Raw genomic sequence first — 16,497 nt, forward strand, 5'->3', positions numbered from 1 at the left:
CATTGCCTCACCCTTTTTCCCCGGCTTCTTCATTGCCTCCACGAGGAAGGTTCTCTTCCCGATGTGGCAACACGCCAAGGACTACGACAGGCCACGCTGCGCTGAAAGTCTCGCCATGCTCAAAAGCGCAACACTCATACCTTTGATGTTGGTCAACCTCTGCACCAAGGACCAACTCGTACAGTTTATTCAACAAGCCGAAGCTCAAGAGGGCTCAGTAATCGACTTCTGCGGTTTCGTTCTCGACTGGCTCCCCGAACTGTACTTGTCCATCTCGCCACACTCATCGTACGACGTCTACATAGAAGGCCGAGGCCACACGATAGAGTCCGACGTCAACTACATCTCGACTTATTTCGTCTTGTTTGGCGCATGCATTCACTCTCGATTGGGCCTGCCTGGCGATGCATCAAGATACAATTGGCGGATCCTAGAATTTTCGAAGCAGATAAAGGAGGCGGAGAGTGATCCCAAGTGTCTATGGTGCGGTTCACTTAGTCACCACCAAAAATATACAACTGCCAAATTGGTCGGTCCAAAATCGAAAATCTAATTTATTGAAAGAAAATTCCTGGGCCGGTCAAAAAAAAACCCTGCCGTTTTCGAAAATTAATATTTAAATGAATAAAATATTATTCTTTGGCGGGGACTGCCAAATCCATGGGGTGGGAGTTTTATAACTCCCCCAGTTTTGATTATTTTCGAAATCTGTCTTGGGGAACTGTTCCTTTTAGCAAAAGAAACACTTTGCCAAGACAGATAAGAAATCGAGGCACTTTTGGCCCGGCTATATCCGATTCTTCTGGTTGTTTTTTTTTAGTGGTGACTAAGTGAACCGCACCATAGCCTTCCAGGCGTTCGCAGACTTGTATCACGACCAGCGATGCTATGCGCCTGGATGTGAGGAGACATTTATAGGGGCGGGTAGGAAGTTCGCGACGTGCTCTGGATGCGGCAGAGTCCCATACTGCTCCAAGTCGTGTTTGGTATGAAGCTGTTGTCGTATCTCGTCTTTGGCCACACACTGACTCGCTTTTGTACCATTTCGAATTGTAGGCGAATGCATGGAAACATCCACGCGTGCCTCACAAGGCAGCATGCAAGTTGATACGCGAACTGGCTGACAAGAGCGGTATCTCATCGCACCCTGAGATTGACGACCGTGAAGCATTCCTCACCGCTATCGAAGGGGATCAATTCACGGAGCTCGCAACTGCCGTCTCGCTTCATATACAAGGCTTGCGTGGTGAGCTGTCGAGAACAAGTGAGCCCATCCAATCTTCAATAGACAGAGATCATCGTTTCATAACTGTACATGCCCCCGCAGAACAGGATGTTGCTGAGTTGTCTCAAGATTCGGAGGCTTCAAGTTGATGTCGGCGATGGCACAGGCGAAACGGAAAGAAAACGACACTGAAGGTATATCATCATTCTTCTTATATGGAAGCATTGCCTTTTTACTAATCCAAGTGTCTAATCATTCTGTTTTGCCCTGCAGAAGTCATTTCCGCTCTGTATAAATATTGGTCAAATTTGCAGTTGTGCCTGCGTGTCGGGTTGTGTCCATCTGTTCGTGTGACTGTGATCGATGTGGTCATGCTATATATCATCGCTTTATATAACACGTTTACTTTTGTACTACCCCGAGTAGTTGTCCTTCCAGTGCATTGAGATTCGAGTGTGTTGTGGCGTTATTGTGGCCTGTGTGGCGTACTTGAAGATGCCGTCATCCTGAGTCGATCTTGAGCTATCTTGAGGCTCAGGCTCTTCCCTCAGAATTTCTGTCCCACTTTACATGTTCCGCCGCCTCTTGACTAGAGCCTCGAGTACTACCCTTCCTACTTGCTCTCTTAGACCACTTTCCCCGACAAATCCTCTAATCCGTGCTTACGTGAAGAAAACCAACATGAGCAAGCTTGCCAAACAGAACCAGAAGGGCTCAGACGGAGGCCGCAGAGGCGGCGGTGGAGGAGGGGGAGGAACGAAACTCAGAGGTCTGCGTGAGGATTCATCTGAAGTTCGTCTTTCAAAAACAGTTACCTGGATCCTTCGACATGGTGCCAAGTCCGAAGGAATATTTATGAGACCAGACGGTGCTGTTCGCGTCTCTGACCTTGTGAGTATTCTTTCATCTACGTGATGCCTCCCTGCGTTTGCTTGCATTCGAGGACGGAAACTATGGTGGGCGCAGTGGCTGATAGAGTATGGGTTGAAGGAAGTTAGACAACCAGAGGTTGAAGTCTCAGCTTGATTTGGAGGGACTGGAGAAGCTCGTGAAAGAGGATAAGAAGATGCGATTCACATTGTTGCACGAGCCGGACACAGTTGGCTCTGACGGAGGCGACATCGTGTGGATACGGGCCAACCAAGGGCATTCTATCACGGTACGTCCTTAGTATATGAGCTTCCGGTGGCGCTGTGAGTCCTAAGACCACATTGTGACCATGCACAGGCTGTAAAGCTCGATATGAAGCCTGTCACAGACGCCTCTGAGATACCCATGGCAGTGCATGGAACGAACAAAGAGGCATGGAAACAGATCTGTAGGTCTTCTCTGTCTGCAGGATGAACGAATTTTACTGAATCTTTCGAATTTAGCTGAACAAGGGCTTTCGAGGATGACCCGAAATCACATACATCTCGCTCAAGGCGTCCCAAACTCGGGCGTGATCAGCGGTACGCTTTGCTTGCGTCTCCACCCCCTCCTGAGTGCAACACTATCCCCCTCTTGTTCCCTGCTCACCATGAATGATGAATCGCTCACTTTACAATTAACACTCACTACTAGGTATGCGTAATAATGCCACCGTCTTGATCCATATCGACGTCCAGAAAGCGATGGACTCCGGTTTGAAATTCTTCGTCTCCGACAACGGCGTCGTATTGACAGAAGGCGACTCGAACGGATTTCTTTCGCCTCAATTTTTCAGTAAGGTCGAGGATAAGCAAGGTCGACCCGTACTTGGATGGCAACCACCACAACAATCGACCGAACCGGCATCGCAAACCGCTGAAGTGCCAAAGGATGAACATTCATGAATGGGCGACGGAGTGCGGTAATCCATGTGTATCTTATTGGTGAAAAATTGTAGATGTGTGTATTTGTCCTTACATTCATGGAATCAGTGGTCATTTTTGTGCGGGGCGATGCGTAGAAGGTGAAGAGGAGGGGGTTCTAATTGCACGGTCCGTGATTTTGCCTCGTTAATTTCCTTTCGTTGCTGAGACTGGAGGGAGACGCTCACAAATATTGCGCAGCTTTCGCAAACATTCCATCGTCGGCGACCTTTCCAATTATCAGTTCGTAGTCGTCTGAATGTTCAAGCGTTTGTCAGCTCAAGCTCCATCTCTCGCTCGAGCCTGCAGACGTGCAAAAATTACAGTCTCCCACTTCGCAGTCATACTCCTTCCCCTGGATCCGGAACTCGATTTTACTGTTCTGCATATCTCTCTCGAGAATGACGGTTCCTGTCGCTGACAACAACGACGATATCAAGGCGTGGTCCTTTCAGGCCGACCCGTCCTTCCCTTTACCCGATCTAGAAGTTTGATGGTGGTGTTCCCGACGTGTTTGTGGTTGAACCGAGAGAGGATGCCGAGAAAGAATTATCAGGAACGTTCAGGAAATAGTGATGCAACTGCATCACCCTCGCCTATCTCGTATCTGAGTGGCGCACTCGCACATATTGATCGTTGGGCATCTGCTTATTTCTGTGTTTCGAAGGTCAGGATCAATCAGAGAAGTTGCAGAGATCCTAGATTCCCCTAGTTTCCTGCGAAGTTCCCCAAAAGAGATAGATGTTTCCCGGTGTCACTTCTATCGGAGTTCTGAATATTTATGTCGGTGTCAGTGCCGGTACAATGGCTCAGAAGCAGACAATAGTAACGGCGCATTGTGCCGTTTTAGGCAAGTGTGGCGCCAGTGTCTCGAGAGGATAAAGGCCCATTATCTCGCTTCTCTCCTCCTTTCTCTCCTACCACCATCTCATCTCCGAACCCTGCCCGATACGCATCGTGTCTTCTGATTCTTTCACAGCCTAACACGCTTTGTGCAGTGAATCACAATGTTGTTCACCCTCTATTGCGCCTTTGTGGCGCTCATTCAACCTTTCATCCCGATTACATGTGTCCCCGAGGCTTGCAACCTCCTCTACCGGTCTCACTCTACGAAGGCTACTCTATTCGACACAACGTTCCCGACTTCGTCTCCCTTCTATTATTTTGATGCCGCCACCGTCCATTTCCTCAACCTTCCCACGGTCCCTCTCATCGACGCTCCTCCCATGAGATTGAGCATTGGTGCAACTTCACACTGGCCAAAGTATCAGTATCTGGATTCGCGGACCAGACAAATGGTCGAACTCGATAGAATGGCAGTCGTGAAGGTGTCGAATATTGTGGGTGGCGCATTGGTTGATACGGTGCGTTTCTATATCATTTGGCGGGGCATTATGCACTGTCTTCGCACTCGATGATCATGCTCACTGTTGATGATTGTTTGATGGGCCGTATAGGTCGTTTGGTTTATGCAAATCGTTCATCGCCATGACGAGAGTGCCACCGTCGTTCCGCGTCCTGTACCCGACATGACCGTGGGTGGCAAGCTCACAGCTGACCTGGTGCGTTACTTCCTAATCATACCCGACTTCCATTCGTTTTTATGCGTATTCTTAATACCCTATAGTTTCGATTTGCAACATTCTCTGGACGGGTCGGACGTCCAGAATGGCTAAGCGTGGTCACGGTGTCTTCTCTGGTGAGCTCTTGTATTCACTTCGCACTTGGCAGACATTGACTTTGATGCTGTCCCTCGAAAGCTCGCGACCTTAGGAATCACTTCTGCGGCCTTACTTCAAGTACTAATCATTGGTGTCACGGTCACGATCTCAACATCCTTCCTGGCTCTCAACCATCTCTCGGACCGACTTCGGTCATCACTTGTGGTCTTGAAGAGCCACGCGTCGGCTGTCTGCTTCGATTTGTTTGCCTTCGCCACCCGTGTAACCCAGAATACGGTGAGTGTTCTTTTAGGTTTTGCCGATTTTGACCACGTCGTGACCAGGATTGCATACAATATAGGCGCTTTATGCAAACCTCTTCGTCCGAGAACGTTGGAACGAAGTCAAAGCCTTGGTACCCCGACCCTCGGCTCTTCGCTCTGAGAACTATCCCAGCGAGGAGCACAGTGTTGAAACTCAAAGCGATGCTGCAACCCCGAATGAATCAGAGGTTCCTTCAACCGCTAGTGTTACCGACGACCTCCACAGTACTACGGACAGCGACGTCAATGCCGACGTAGAGAGACCGTCTGATAATGCACCGGACGTTGCCACCTCATCTGCCTCAAGGTCTTCTGCACGTTCTGCAGGTCTCGAGAGGCCGGAACCTATCGTCATTGAATGGCCCCCCGCGTCACGGTCACCGTTGTCGAACAAGAGGCACACGACTGGTACTCAGAGTTTGGGTTACTTCATTCCACCGAATTGCGAAGATGTGAGTATAGTCTCAAGCAATTCGAATGGCCATCATGAGCTGATCGTCGCTGTCTTGTGCATTCTGTCTAGCCCGATTCACTGTATAAGGCTGCAATCGGAGAGTGGTCGACTGACTACCGCAAGCTCGCCAGGAAGTTCAATCACACCATCCAAGTCAAAGTGACGAAGGACACGGACACTTCGAACTCGAATACTACGACGGAGGAAACTTCTGCTTCGCCAGTTCTTACTTCAGACGAGGAGCCCTCCGTCTCGTCTAGTCACGGTGCTGCTACGCCACCGGCAGAACCCGTCGCCGTTGTTGATCAGATCCTGCAGGCTGCTCTGATGGCGAGTGCTGTTGGTACTGGGGACCGTTCGAAAGGGCATTCAGTTGACGAGGTGCGCATTCGTTTTCATCTATGAGCATGAGCAATGTGTTCACTACTTGCTGTGACATTCAGTGCTCGATTTCTGCCCCAAAGAGCTCAGGAGCAACAACGAAAGAGCATGATGTAGATGTGTCCGTCGAATACGCCAAGGAGCCTCTGTTTGTTACCGATGGAGTTGTGGCCGCTTCGTCCTCGACCCATACCCCCACCGTACGTCCTCATTTGGTTACTTTCCATATAAATACCCACTTAAATCGGAAACCTACAGGAGCCTGCCACTACTCAGGCAGGTCGCGTCATTGATGAACCCGTCACAACCAGAAATGCATCATCGCCTGATACGGCACCAGTCCACCAGGAAGATATCGTTCCGGAGACATCGTCGGCTACTGGCACCTCATCGAAGAACGCGAAGAAAAACGCAAAGAAGAAAGAACTGAAGAAAAAGAAGGCCCAACTAAAGCAGCAGGGCCTTCACGAGTCGGAGCATGCTCAGACCGTCCTTCATTCTCCATGTGTGAGGTTTTATCCGATTGATAGTGAAAAGGTTCTGAGTGCTCACCTGCTTACTTTTAAGGCCGACATCTTACCACCCGACTCAAGCTCTCATCCCGAGGAACTTGTGGATGACGTGACACCTGTCAATGCCGGACCAATTGCCGATTTTGTCGAGGATGTTAACCAAATTGCCACCCCCGGTGTCCAGGATATGGACGTAGCCAATGCGTCTGCTCCTGCGAACCCAGACATCACTGGTGAAGGCCAACCTACCACGGTACGATCATCCGGTCCTTCCTCATCATCGAACCATTTGATTGATCGTATTGATATTGTACCTCAGGCCGTCTCGTCTGACATTAGCCCTCTTCCCTCGCCACCCCAGGCAACCGATGTTATTGAAGAGTTTATTACCGGGGATAACCAACAGTCTACGGACGTCATCGGAAGCTCTCAAACTAGCACAATCATTCCCTCGCTATTAGCGTCTTACGGCCCGACGATCGTGAAAGAATTCGACGAGATTGTCAGAAGGACCGACGCTGATATCTCAGTACGCCCATGCTTCCCTTCTTGATCCTTCCTCTCAAATTCACCCGGACTGCTTTCTAGCTTACGGCTCCATCGCCGATCCTTTGTCCCTCAAACGCCGAGGAAAACTTATTTTCAAACCATCAAGAGTTCCCAGCGACGCCTACAGATTTTTCTTTCCAAGAAGCAGAAGGCTCTGTCGTCTCTTACACCTATGCAGATGGTATGATCGACGACGTTGAGGACTTCAAGCCGGTATGCTCGTGTGTTCCTATTTCGTTGGCGATCTTGCTGATATATGCACAGGAATCCCATGCATCGTTCCCTGTCTCCGAGCCCGCTTCCTCTTTGTTCTCACCCACATCATCGGCATCTTCGGTCTCTGACGCCGACCCTGTCGTCTCCGTCTCCTCACCCGTGTTGATGGACATTCCTGGCTTTCCCTGTGTCAACCTCGAGCAGCATGAAGAAGCGTTCGATATGACCAAATACTTCTGCCCGTCCTACGTCAGGTCGCAATCACAACGATTGAAGCATTACCTCAACTTTATAAAGGAAAGCTTGTCGATTTATGCTCTTGATGCGGACATGACAGTGCGTGTTTCTCTACATGACCCCATTGGCATATGCTAACGTGTCCATCACGCCAGCTTGGTTGGGATGTCCCTGAGGGGCTGGTATATCGAGAGCTCGTGAAGGAGTACTCTGGCTTCGACATCGATCCTGAGATGGTCAAAGAGTCAGCGCTTGAATTTCAGTACCTCCAGCTGATGTGGTGTCTCGACCCGAAAAATCGTACTGTGAGTAACAGCATTTGTCGTCGTGCAACTTACTGAAACTCACCGTCTCTGTTTGAACAGAAATTCGAGGCCTATCATCAGGAGAAAATGGATGCTGAGCAGATTCAGAGCTTGTGATAGCTTCATGCCCAGTTGTTTCGAACACCCCGGACGATCTTCACCTTGTTACTTCGTTCCCATCCCTCCAACATCAGAAATACTCACACCTATACCGCCAGCCTCCGGTAACTCCGGTGCACCTCAGTCGGTCTCCGTTGACACGGACAGCAATCCTTCACCGACCGAATCCGTCCACTCTCCCAGTCCAGTCATCCAAGAGCCAGCTCTACTTTCCACTTCTTCAATTGCAGGATATTTACCGTCCTCACCGTGACTACCATCCACTCCATCGGCCAACACCACTTCACACCATAGACCGAGCTCAGAGTCGGCCTTCATAAGTCTTATTGTACTTTTTTGGATGACTTCGGCATATCTTGTATTATGTATCACTAGTACCGTATTCTCTTCTTCTGTCCTGTCGTGTGTGAAGTGATGTATGTATTGCTGTCCTCGCTTTCTCTATGCTCTCTCGCTTCGCTCTCACAAATTGCTCGATTATCTTCTCCCCTCATTTACTTTTGTTATCCCCCCATTGATCTGTCGAAAACCGGATTCGTGTTCCCCGCGTCTGTCAACCCCAGTAGTCCTTGATTACACGCCTTACGCGCGGTTTTCTAGTTACGTATTACTGGTACCCATTTTTTCTTTTATTTGTAATATTTAGAGCAATGAATGTATATACTTGAGCCCTGTACTAGCATCACATCGAATACTGGAAATAATCAGAGCTTTCCCTAACTGCCAGGATGACTTGGGCCACACGCCACACGGCTTACGCCGGAAGAATCCGGGAATCCATTTTCCGGACGGCCAACGTGAGTCCGGTTTGGTTGGGCTAAGATGTGAGTTTTCGCGAATCCAATTCGACCCCACAGCACGACACCTCCGCTCTGTCTCACCTTTTCTCTGCCGCGTCGTCCGCGACCGCGATGAGTCCCCAGGGACGGGGCACGCCGGCTCGGCACCAGTCACTCGGTTGAGTGTGGGACCCTGGTGTCAGTGGAGTGGCGACGCTTTGGCCTACGATCGCCGATCGTAGTACAAAGCGTTGGCACTTCACAAAGCGGATCAACGTGTCTTTCTGGTTGCTCCGGCATCTCGTGTTTCTTTCGTTATTGTCGACTCCGCGCAGTCATCGGCTCGTGCCAACCTCATTTGGGCACTGACGCCGTCTTTGTTCTCGCATAGATATATAAACCTCGCGCCTCGTCGCCCGTCTCGTTACTTTTTGCTTCGCCTCGCCTCTTGCCATCTCGTCTCGTCTCAGCTCGCGTCCTCCTCGCTCAGTTTTCACTACCCACCTTCCCTCCCTCTGCCTTGTTTATTGCTCGTAATCCTCCAGAAACTCGAATATCTACAGTGTGCCACGACCACACCCGTACTTTCCGACTCAGTTCCTTTTCACTCTACTTTACTTTACCACACTCATAATCAATTTCTCGGCATCAGCTTCTTTTCTGCCTTACTTCGACTCGTACAGCCCGCGTGGTTGCGTGGGCTTAGGGTGCAGCTTTCTTACTTACTTCTACATTTTCGGTCTTTAATTTTCGCAACGTACATTACTCTGTAGGAAACCCACCCTCGTCCCGTCCGTCATGCGCAATACAGCCCGGTTGGGATTTTTCAGGGCGCCCGAAGGGCGCCCCCATCGGTATTCACTCGTATACACTCCAGTGGCGTTGGGTTGATTGGAAGTCGTTCAAGTCGTCAACTGCAGCGTTGACCACTGGACCATACTTCGTGTCTTGTATACTCTATCGGTTCTAATAGGATACCTACTCGAAAGGCAAAGCGCAGCCGGATTAGCTGTCCCTAGTCGACCCCCAAGGCCGACTTCTACTCAAAAGCATTGCCGATGAACATTGAGGAACAACCCCGGCGGGCTGGCAGGCTGAGGCTTTAGGTGATGCTATGGCGATGTAAATAAAGGTCAGGTTTAGGTGCGTCGTACAATGGACCCTGTAGGTACTTGCAGCCTGCGCTGCAAAATCCACTACGCACCCTTTCAGGAAGTGCCACGCAGTTGCACAACATGAATAACTTGGAATTTACCAGGTACGCAAATCATTCTCAGTCAAAATATAAATCGGCGATCGTCTCTTTCTTTCTCTCAACTCTATCTCTCATCTTTTCATGTATCTCTTGCCTCGTGTATCTGATTCGATTCTCTCAAAGGAACAGTAGGAGGCAGCAACCTAGCAGAGGAGGCCGCGTCTCCAACCTCCCAGGAAGCTGTCGATACATACCAGCAATGGTACTGTTGGACAGTGCTACGCATTATCACATTCGATTGAGTGCACTTGAGTGGAGCTTCAGACCCGAATCTTGCGGCATTGTACTTCTGATGGGCGCAGTTATCCGTCCATGGATACTATTTAGCGATACTGCAGCGATTCCGGACTCACATCCCTTGGGTCAAGCTCGCACCGTACAATAGAGAGACATACATAGAGATTTCAAACGTGCGATACCTAATGATACACATTAGGTGCTCAATGGCCGTGAAAGAGGTGGCCATCAATAAGTCCTTTGTCCCGTTTGCGAAGCCATGAGGCATGACACGGCACGGTGGCCTTTGCCGGTCCCTCACTCCGAGCCTTTGTTCTCCACACCTGAAACGGAAGGCACTTCCTCGCGTGTCATCTAAAGCGCAGTTTGAATTTACCCGTGGGAAGTGGAACTCCTCTCGATATATAAAAGGCCTACTCTCGTCCCCTTGCTCTTCCCTTACCCAACCACTTACCCAACCCTCCTCTCTCACCCTTATTTACTGGTGGTATCAAACGCCTTTCACCTCTCGCGGACCACAATGTCGTGGCCCTCGGTATACAATGCCGTTGCGGCCCTCTTGCATCCAATCACCATCCTGCACGACGCTTACCGCAATCTCACCGTTCCATTCCCTTTCAACTACTTTTCTGCTGCCATCATCTCCTACTTCAAGCTTCCCACTGTACCCCTTCTTGATGCCCCGGCTACTGTCCTGCTCATAGACGCAGCACCAGTTTGGCTTGAATTGGACACACAACCTCACTGGCCCGAGCACCGTTCGAGAGGCATATTCGAGGAAGCGATGGAGTTCATGCAAGCGGGGCTTGGTAACATGGTACGATACTTCTTCCGTTCGTTCTCAGACAGCGCATCTGATGCTCGTCTTTCATCTTGAAGCATCTAAGAGACAACATGGAGTGTATCGATTGTGTGTCTGTGTCCGGAGTAAATGCATTGACCATCGTGAGAACCCTTCATAATTCTTCTCTTTCATCGTCATATCAAATAATTCCACATCACTCCCCAGATCGTAACAGCGACTATTTGCGCTCTCCTGCTAGTTGTACGTCCTTGGTTCTCGTGTCGTCTTTGTGTCCGTTGTTGACCATGCCGCAGGCCTTTGTCTATGTCAAAATGCGTAGCACATCAAACACGTCATTGTCCCTCGTTCGTCTGACCCCTTTGTCCTCATTGAAGAACCCTTCTGATATGACTGGACTTTGTCAGGATGAACTCATTCGATGCCATCTTACGGACACATCGGCACCAGCCACAGATTTCTGGTCGCTCAATTTGGCACAAGCTGCGCACGATAAAGACGACGAACCCGAGCGCCATGACACCGACGACGGCAACAAGAGCGACACTGATGACAGCCACGGTGCCACTCGATCATCGATCGAAGTCAACATTAACGTTGATGATGCCTCGACCTGCGTAGACGCGCTCGCTACTCCTGCAGACAAGACGTCCGCCATTGACATGAACACTGGCGAAGGGGCCTACAGCGAATTCACTCTGACCTCTACTGTTTGCCAACAGAACAATGTGGATGTTGACACCTATAGTGATAACACATCGTCGTCTTCGTCACGCTCGGACGCGGTTTCGAACCATGGGTCATCTGTTATGGACGGTTTCGTCGACGCCACCGCCGAACCTAAAAACCCCTTGAGCAACGTGGGCACCCCCGATGCCGATGCTGATGCTGACCTCACGACTTTGCCTGCTTTGGAGACCGTGACAGACACAGTTGCTACCCCTACCACCAATAAGGCGTTACACGTGGAGGTCAACGTTCCGACCGACGCTGATGGGTTGGTAGTTGACGCGAATGAAGTACGTTCTTATCCCATGATCCATTGAACTTTAGTGGAATGCTGACAATTGCATAGTGTTTTACACCCCTCGATCTCTCTTCTCCACATGAGGACCACCAAGACGCGCTCGCTACTCCTGCGGATACGGCATCCGCCTTTGACACGAGTATCGGTGAAGGGGCCTACAGCGGACCCACTTGGACTTCTACCGTCTGCCAACAGAACAACGTGGAGGTCGCCACCTATAGTGATGACACCCCGCTCTCTTCGCCATGCTCGGAAGCTGCTTCCAGCCATAGGTCTTCTGTCGTGGACAATTTCGTCGACACCGCCGCCGAACCTACAACCACCTTGGGCGACGTGCACACCCCCGATACCGTTGGTAATGCTGACCTCGTGACTTCGTCTGCGTTGGAGACCGTGACAGACACAGTTGCTTCCCCCACCGCCGATGGAGTTTTCGACATGGAGATCACGGCCAATGTCGCGACCGACGCTGGCGGGTTGACAGTTGACGCGAATGAAGTACGTCCTCGTTCCATGATTCATTCAACTTTTAGTGGAATGCTGACAATTGATAGTCTTTTGCACAGCTCGGTCTCTCTTCTCCACATGAGGACCAGCGATCGGACGACATTACCTTCGGAGCATACGATCCACGTCCCAACACATCTGACGTCGACAACTCTATCACCTTCGATGGACACGGTGTAAGTCCTGTCTTTTACCTCCTTTGTGCATGTTACTCAACTGCTGTTTAGAGCGTTGTCATTGTCGATGCACTGTCTGAAAGTATCCACGATGAAATGGCGTGGGAGCTTACCGGCCGAATTTCGTCCACTTCCGAAGACTCTGATGTTGTGGTACGTCTTCACGCTGCCTCTTGTGACCCCTTTAGCTTATTGAGCGTGCTCTGTTCCTTAGGACCCCGCTGATGCTGAAGTGACTTCAGAGCCCGAGCCTGTGGCACCCGGGCAGGATGTTTTCTCTCTTGACCATGTCGCCCCCGTCACCGGACCTATGGTGCGTTTTGTTCGAGTTTTTCCAACTGCGATATATACTTACGAGTGTTGTATATCGTCCAGAATTCTCTTGAAGCTGAACCGGTTGTTGCACATAACGCGCAGGAGCCAAAACCCGATGCGACATTGGTCCCGGAACCTGCCTCCGAAGTCCATAGCACTGTCGCCGAGGTGGTAAGTCCTTTGCGATCTTTACTCTCTTCTTCTGTTAATGATTTCTGTTAGGTCGTTCAGGACGTCTCTTCTGTGGAATCAATGTCCGAGCCTGACTGTGAATGTACTCCTGGACCAATTCTTGAAGATGCCTCTCTTCCACTCGATGGAGTAAGTAGTGAATTATGTCTCCTGCCGGTTTTAAGTGCTCAACATCAACCACTGTTACACAGAACCTGACCGATGTTCAATCCTCCGCTGAGAATGGAGGGTCGACGCTCGAAGCTGTTGACGTTCCCTCACCCTGTGACCTCTCCTCCGACTTTCCCACCTTGGAAGTTTTGACACTGGGTCCGGAATCCGAGCCTAGTGAAGCCTTGGAAATCAATCCAGAGGATGTCGCTGATGACGAACCAACTGAAGAGGGCGATATTACTGATATGCATTCATCGGCCAACCAGACACCCAATCTGTCTTCTTCAGACGTCTCCATTGAAGAGGCTCAGGACGAGGTTCAGCCTAGCGAAGAAGACTCCCAGGATGATGTACTTATGGATGAAGCACTTGTTGCGGAGCAGGATCTGACCGATATTGAGCTGGCCTCCTTGGACGATGTTGAGGAGAATACGCTCAATCCTGCGGACCTTCCCCTACCTGCCTCACCTGCATCCACCCACTCTTCGGAAGATTGTGTACTCGAGGTAAGTTGTTCCTGTTTTTTGACTGTCGCCAAGATAAGTGGCTCACCGTCGGTCGTCGGATTCAGGACACCTCTATCCCACCACCCTCCCACGATTCAACGACAGACACTACTGAGACAACGGCCCTGATCGACACCTCTGAAACGCAGGCCGATCACTTAACCATACCCGAGGATGACCAGATGTCTGTTTGTGATGATACCGTTTCATCGGATGCCCTCGCTGACTTAGTGGACTCAACTTTTGCGGAGACTACGAGGCAATCGGTGTGTCTCTACCTTCATTCTCAGCTTGTTTATATCGGTCTAACACGTAGTATCTAGGACCCTGTCGAACCAGTTCCTCCCCTCGCATCCCCCGTTGGACCGGCGCCTTTGTCTCCCCTGGCCACACCTGTCATCGAAATTCCTGAGCTTGCCAGGGCCTGTGGTGAGAGTACCGTTCAGGAGGCCTTACATTCACCCACCACTGCCCCTGAAGATGCGCCTACTTTGGTTTCTCCGATCATCCGTACTGCAGAGCCAATATTCGAGGGCGTGTCGCCTCTGGCCTCGCCTGTCGCTGAAACCACCGAATCGCTCGGGCCGGCCGTGGAAGATGGTGTTCCGACATCATCGCCCGTGCTGTGCGCCGTTTCCGGACATCCAGCTCTTTCGGTATCCCCTGTCGTCGAGATTGCTGCGCTCACCAAGCCCGCCGCCGAGCTCATCCCGGAACCTTCACCCTCACCCCGTGTTGTTGCCGAGCAGTCTTCATCCGTGGCTTCACCAAGTATTGGGGAACCAGAGCTGATCAGTGAACAAATCGAGGATGTTGTTTCTGAATCCCTGCCTACTACGTGGGCTATTGCAGAGGACACACCTTCTTTGACGTCTCCAGTCCTCGCCGATGTCGAACCTACTGAGAGTGTCGTTTTGGAACCCTCCTCGTCTCCGTGTGCCTCGGGAGAGCTTTCACTACCTCCTTTGGTTTCGCCTTCAATAGAAGCCGCCGAGGTTCTGAGTGGACCCGCCGAGGAAGTTGTTTCCGTGCCATCGCCTTCACTCCCCGCAGATACACCCCTTCCGACTTCCCCCGTGCCCCAAATTATCCAGGAAGCCAACCAGGTCGCTGACGAGGTCCATTCGGAATCTCTGCCTTCGCTGACCACCGTTTCAACCACTCCGCTTGTTGTGGCTTTGCCAGTCGTCGAAACTCCGGAATTGCTTACTGAAGGCCTCACGTCGGAATTACCATCTGTCCAAGCGCCCATGTCTCCCGCTCTATCCCCACTCGTCGCGAGCAATGAGGTGGCTAGTGAACGTACTGAAGATGAACCAGAATCTACGCTTCTAACTCCGATAGCTGCCATGGTGGACATCCAAGCACCGGTTTCAGATTCATTGGAATCGTCCTGGATTACTGTCCCAACAGAGGCAACAACAGATAGTACCCCGGATAGCAAGACTCCATTCACAGACCCGATGTTGGACGAGCTGAAGATTTGTGGTGATACCGAGTCGGTCGTACCTACGGCTACAGATACGGCGCCTGCTCCCGCAATGCCGCTGGACGATCCCACAGCCGCACCGACCATGGATGCCCGTGCACTCGATCTCATTCATCCGCTTCAGGTCGAGGAACTTGCTCTGTCAACATCCCAATCTGCGACCGGTCCCGAGACTGTTGCCCTTGGATCTAACGTCTCTACACCCGTCGAATGCCCGAAGCCGTCCGACTCGGCGGGGTCAGCGTCAGCCTCTCCTGATCGAATCCTCTCCCCAGATGTTCCCACAATGAGCTCCCCGACTACTGACTGCGCTACGTCGTTCTCTCCTGCGTCTTCTACTTCCTCGTCTTCCAGAGCGTCTTCTGCCTCCTCTTCTGGGGGTTCTTATTCATCTTCCTCTACCAATGGACGTGTTCCCGAGGGTTGGATCTACACTCATCGCGCGACGGAGGGCGATCAAAAAGACCGTATTTGTACGTCAGCCATGGGGTGTCCTCGAATGGAGCAGAGATCTCCTGAGGATTGCAGATTCGGTTTGTGGCACCCGCCTGTTGTCTGCGAGATGATATGCAAGGGGCTTCACTGCAATAAGGGCGACGTTTGCTCTGAAGAATTCCGCCATAATATTCCAGAGTCTCTCGCCAAGACTCAGCCACCAAGGACCGTTTGTCCGCACAGGATGCCAGAAGAATCGTGTCCGACGTGGCCCAGGTGCCAGTACAGGTCTCACAAGACGTTAGAGGAGTGGCTCGAGGAATGGGAAGCCTTTGAGAAGGAGGTATATCTTTGGGAGGTATGTGCACAATTTCCTGTCGAATTCTTCAATGCAAAGGCTGAACTAAGTCCTATTTTTCAGAGTGGCGATCCTGACAGTCACTTGCGGTGGCCATCCCAACCGAAGAATAAAAGGAAGCACGCGCGGCAGTCTAAGAGGGCACCGACGACCAGGACGTGATATCGTCTAGGTTATTCAGTGTTGCTCCTTCGTTACTCCGAGTGGATACTCTGCCATGTTTGCCCCTGATTTAGTTCCGTATACTTCCCTCTTCGAAGTTGAATCGTACTACTATTGTTACACCGTTGCTCCATACGGTCCTTAGGTTGTAGCCTAATATGTGCGTGTGGTTCTCTTCTGACCGGAATGCAAGGAGCACCTCGTTCGCTACGATGTACAATTATATATATTACTTAGTTCGTTGAACTTCATTGTAAATAGAAATCGTTTGAGCTTGTCCTCACTTGAA

The 16,497-nt window shown here is 50.9% G+C and overlaps 3 protein-coding genes across 3 annotated transcripts; all 3 read left to right on the top strand.

Moving 5' to 3' along the window:
* Positions 1–1,783: 1,783 nt before the first annotated feature.
* STEHIDRAFT_121433 (uncharacterized protein) lies at positions 1,784–3,333 on the top strand. The gene is made up of 6 exons (XM_007304143.1): positions 1,784–2,116; positions 2,220–2,384; positions 2,453–2,543; positions 2,599–2,676; positions 2,789–3,186; positions 3,259–3,333. The coding sequence occupies exons 1-5, from the start codon at positions 1,907–1,909 to the stop codon at positions 3,037–3,039; spliced, it is 795 nt and encodes a 264-aa protein (XP_007304205.1). The 5' UTR covers positions 1,784–1,906; the 3' UTR covers positions 3,040–3,186; positions 3,259–3,333.
* Positions 3,334–7,345: 4,012 nt separating this feature from the next.
* Positions 7,346–8,274, top strand: STEHIDRAFT_121434 (uncharacterized protein). Its single transcript, XM_007304144.1, has 3 exons — positions 7,346–7,489; positions 7,546–7,695; positions 7,756–8,274. The coding sequence occupies exons 1-3, from the start codon at positions 7,376–7,378 to the stop codon at positions 7,810–7,812; spliced, it is 321 nt and encodes a 106-aa protein (XP_007304206.1). The 5' UTR covers positions 7,346–7,375; the 3' UTR covers positions 7,813–8,274.
* Positions 8,275–10,606: 2,332 nt separating this feature from the next.
* Positions 10,607–16,487, top strand: STEHIDRAFT_168488 (uncharacterized protein; the record flags this gene model as incomplete). Its single annotated transcript, XM_007304145.1, has 15 exons — positions 10,607–10,903; positions 10,966–11,031; positions 11,096–11,131; positions 11,185–11,235; positions 11,296–11,907; positions 11,964–12,413; positions 12,470–12,598; positions 12,650–12,751; positions 12,813–12,911; positions 12,974–13,084; positions 13,136–13,234; positions 13,297–13,764; positions 13,830–14,030; positions 14,088–16,046; positions 16,110–16,487. 15 exons carry the CDS (start codon positions 10,607–10,609, stop codon positions 16,206–16,208), a joined length of 4,779 nt encoding a protein of 1,592 aa, XP_007304207.1. The 3' UTR covers positions 16,209–16,487.
* Between the last annotated feature and the right edge of the window lie 10 nt (positions 16,488–16,497).

The sequence above is a fragment of the Stereum hirsutum genome (assembly GCF_000264905.1).
Source record: "Stereum hirsutum FP-91666 SS1 unplaced genomic scaffold STEHIscaffold_7, whole genome shotgun sequence".
Lineage (NCBI taxonomy): Eukaryota > Fungi > Basidiomycota > Agaricomycetes > Russulales > Stereaceae > Stereum > Stereum hirsutum.